The 2,373-nt window shown below is 64.9% G+C and overlaps 1 protein-coding gene across 1 annotated transcript; it reads right to left on the bottom strand.

Moving 5' to 3' along the window:
• Positions 1-1,028: 1,028 nt before the first annotated feature.
• Positions 1,029-1,937, bottom strand: MAFA (MAF bZIP transcription factor A). The gene has a single exon (XM_077808809.1). The coding sequence runs from the start codon at positions 1,935-1,937 to the stop codon at positions 1,029-1,031; it is 909 nt and encodes a 302-aa protein (XP_077664935.1).
• Positions 1,938-2,373: the final 436 nt, after the last annotated feature.

Below are 2,373 nucleotides of genomic sequence, written 5' to 3'. Positions count from 1 at the left end.
TTTGTGAGTGTTTTGCTGCACTGTTCCACTGAGAGAGAAAACATCACTTTGCAAACATTTTAAGACTATTTGTTATTTAAGATGCACCCAACAAGAGTGCTGCAAACTAAAAACTGACCGTGGGGGGGGGGGGGGGAACAAAAACAAAAAATATTACCAAGAGGGGGGAAAAAACTGGATCATGCTTTTTCTTCATCTTTCTAGTAGAAAAGAAGGGGAGATTATTGAAATACCATACATGTCCTGCATGCAGGATTGCTTAAAAAGTCTTCTAAGAACCACAGTTAAGTTGCACAGTTCCTTGGACGCCGCTTTATTAATTAGTATGATTATTAAGAGTATATAGGAGGATTTCGTTACGATGCACTTTTTCTCCCAAAACGATTTTGGTTGGTTACCCAGTTTTCCAGGAGGCGGGGGAAAAAATGCAGGTTTGCTCATTATTTCCTTCTTCCCTGTTGCTTCGAGTCTTTCACTGTTCAGTTTGTCTTTCCCTCCAGCCAAAGCTTGGTCTGGTCTGGTCGGGCTTTGTTTTTGTTTTTGTTTTTTAAAGTTTGTGCGATCACAAGGTTAAGACTCAGGAGTGAGCGTGTGAGCATGTCTGGAGGCGGCTGTCACCTTGCTGCCTCGCCTCTCCCGGTCCCAGCTCGGGCTCTCTTGCCCGGGGGACGTACAAAGGCAGGAGGATGCGCTGGGGGAACCCGCGGGGCTCCCGCAACGGGCAGGACCCCGGGGCGCGGCTGGAACGGAGGCGAGCTGGCCGCGGGGCTGGGGCTCTCGTGGGCAGCCCAGGCGGGGAGGGAGGGAAGGAAGGAAGGAGACGCAAGCGGGGGGCTGGGGGGACGGGGACCTTGCCCCGCACTGGGCGGGGGGGCGCCCGCTTGGTGAGTTGGTTTGCAGCCCGGAGACACACACAAAAACAGGAGTCTATGTACAGCAGCCGGCCCCTCTAGGTACACGGAGTCCCGGGGGCAGGTGGGGAGGGCGAGGACCCCCCCCACACACACACACCCCCCCACTTTCCCCGTTCACATGAAGAACTCGGCCGAGGCTTTGGGGGGAGCCTGCGGGGGCGGCTCCCGGGGGAAGCCGCGGCCGGCCAGCTTCTCGTACTTCTCTTTGTACAGGTCCCGCTCCTTGGCCAGCCGGGAGACCTCCTGCTTGAGCTGCTCCACCTGGCCCTGCAGCTGGCACTTCTCGTTCTCCAGGATGTGCCGCTGCTGGACCCGCTTGTAGCGGCAGGACTGGGCGTAGCCCCGGTTCTTCAGCGTGCGCCGCTTCTGCTTGAGGCGGATCACCTCCTCCTTGCTGAAGCCCCGCAGCTGGCGGTTCAGCTCCCGCACCGACATGCTGACCAGCTGCTCGTCCGAGAAGCGCTCCTCCAGCCGCAGGAGGTGGTGCGGGTGCGCCGCGTGGTGGTGGTGCGGGTGGGCCGCGTGGTGCGGGTGCGGGTGGGCCGCGTGGTGCGGGTGCGGGGGGTGGTGGTGGTGCCCGGCCGGGGCCGCCTCCTCGCCGGGGAAGCCCGGGCCGCGGAAGCCCTCGTAGCCGTGCAGCGGGTGCGGGCTGCCGATCAGCGCCTCCACCGCGTCCTCCGGGGTGAGGTTCAGCGCCTCCGGGTTGAGCGGGTGCTGGTAGCCCGCCATCCAGTACAGATCCTCCAGCGGCGCCTTGCCGGCGCTGCCCGGGTGCGGCGCGGCGCCGGGGCCCGCCGGGCCGCCGGGGCTGGGCGCGCAGAAGCTGGGCGAGGACGGCACCGAGGAGCAAGGGGTGCTGATGGGGGTGGAGGAGAGCGAGCCCGGGGGCAGGCGGTGGCAGAAGCGCTCGGCCTCGGGCGGCTCCTTCTTCACCTCGAACTTCATCAGGTCGAAGTCGTTGACGTACTCGATGGCCAGCGGGCTGGTGGGCAGCTCGCCGCTCATGGCCAGCTCGGAGGCCATCTCAGTCCATGCACCGGCGGCGCGGGGCTGGCCCTGCCCGGCGGGGGGCTCGGCTGCGCCCGCCCGAGGCGCCCCGGATCTCCCCGCCTGCGACCCTGGGAGCCCCCGGCTTGAGCCTGGGCCGGGCTGGGGGCGGGTGAATCAAGAGGTCGCTCGGTGCAGTTCAGAGCCTCAGCCAAGGCGCCGGGGGGAGAGTCGCAGCCGGCGCATGGGGGGCCGGGGGGAGCCGCGGGGAGAAAGCGCCGGACACGAGCCGGGGGGCGGGTGTCTTCAGAGGCAAGTTGCGGGGCTGCCCCAGAATCCGGATCGGAGGGGCGCGGGCGGGCCGCTGCGGCCCCTGGTCCCCGCCCGCTGGGTCTTGCCCAGACTTGGCTGCGCCCGCCTCTCTCTCTGTCTCTCTTCTCGCCCCCGGCTTTGCTCGGCGGACGGCCGGCTG

Source organism: Eretmochelys imbricata, chromosome 2, assembly GCF_965152235.1.
Source record: "Eretmochelys imbricata isolate rEreImb1 chromosome 2, rEreImb1.hap1, whole genome shotgun sequence".
NCBI classification, from domain to species: Eukaryota; Metazoa; Chordata; order Testudines; family Cheloniidae; genus Eretmochelys; species Eretmochelys imbricata.
Note: the sequence above shows the minus strand (reverse complement) of the source record. Positions and strands in the feature narration are given on the sequence as shown.

Excerpts from the sequence above, each read along its gene's own strand:
- MAFA (XM_077808809.1), bottom strand. The coding sequence starts at position 1,937 with ATGGCCTCCGAGCTGGCCATGAGCGGCGAGCTGCCCACCAGCCCGCTG.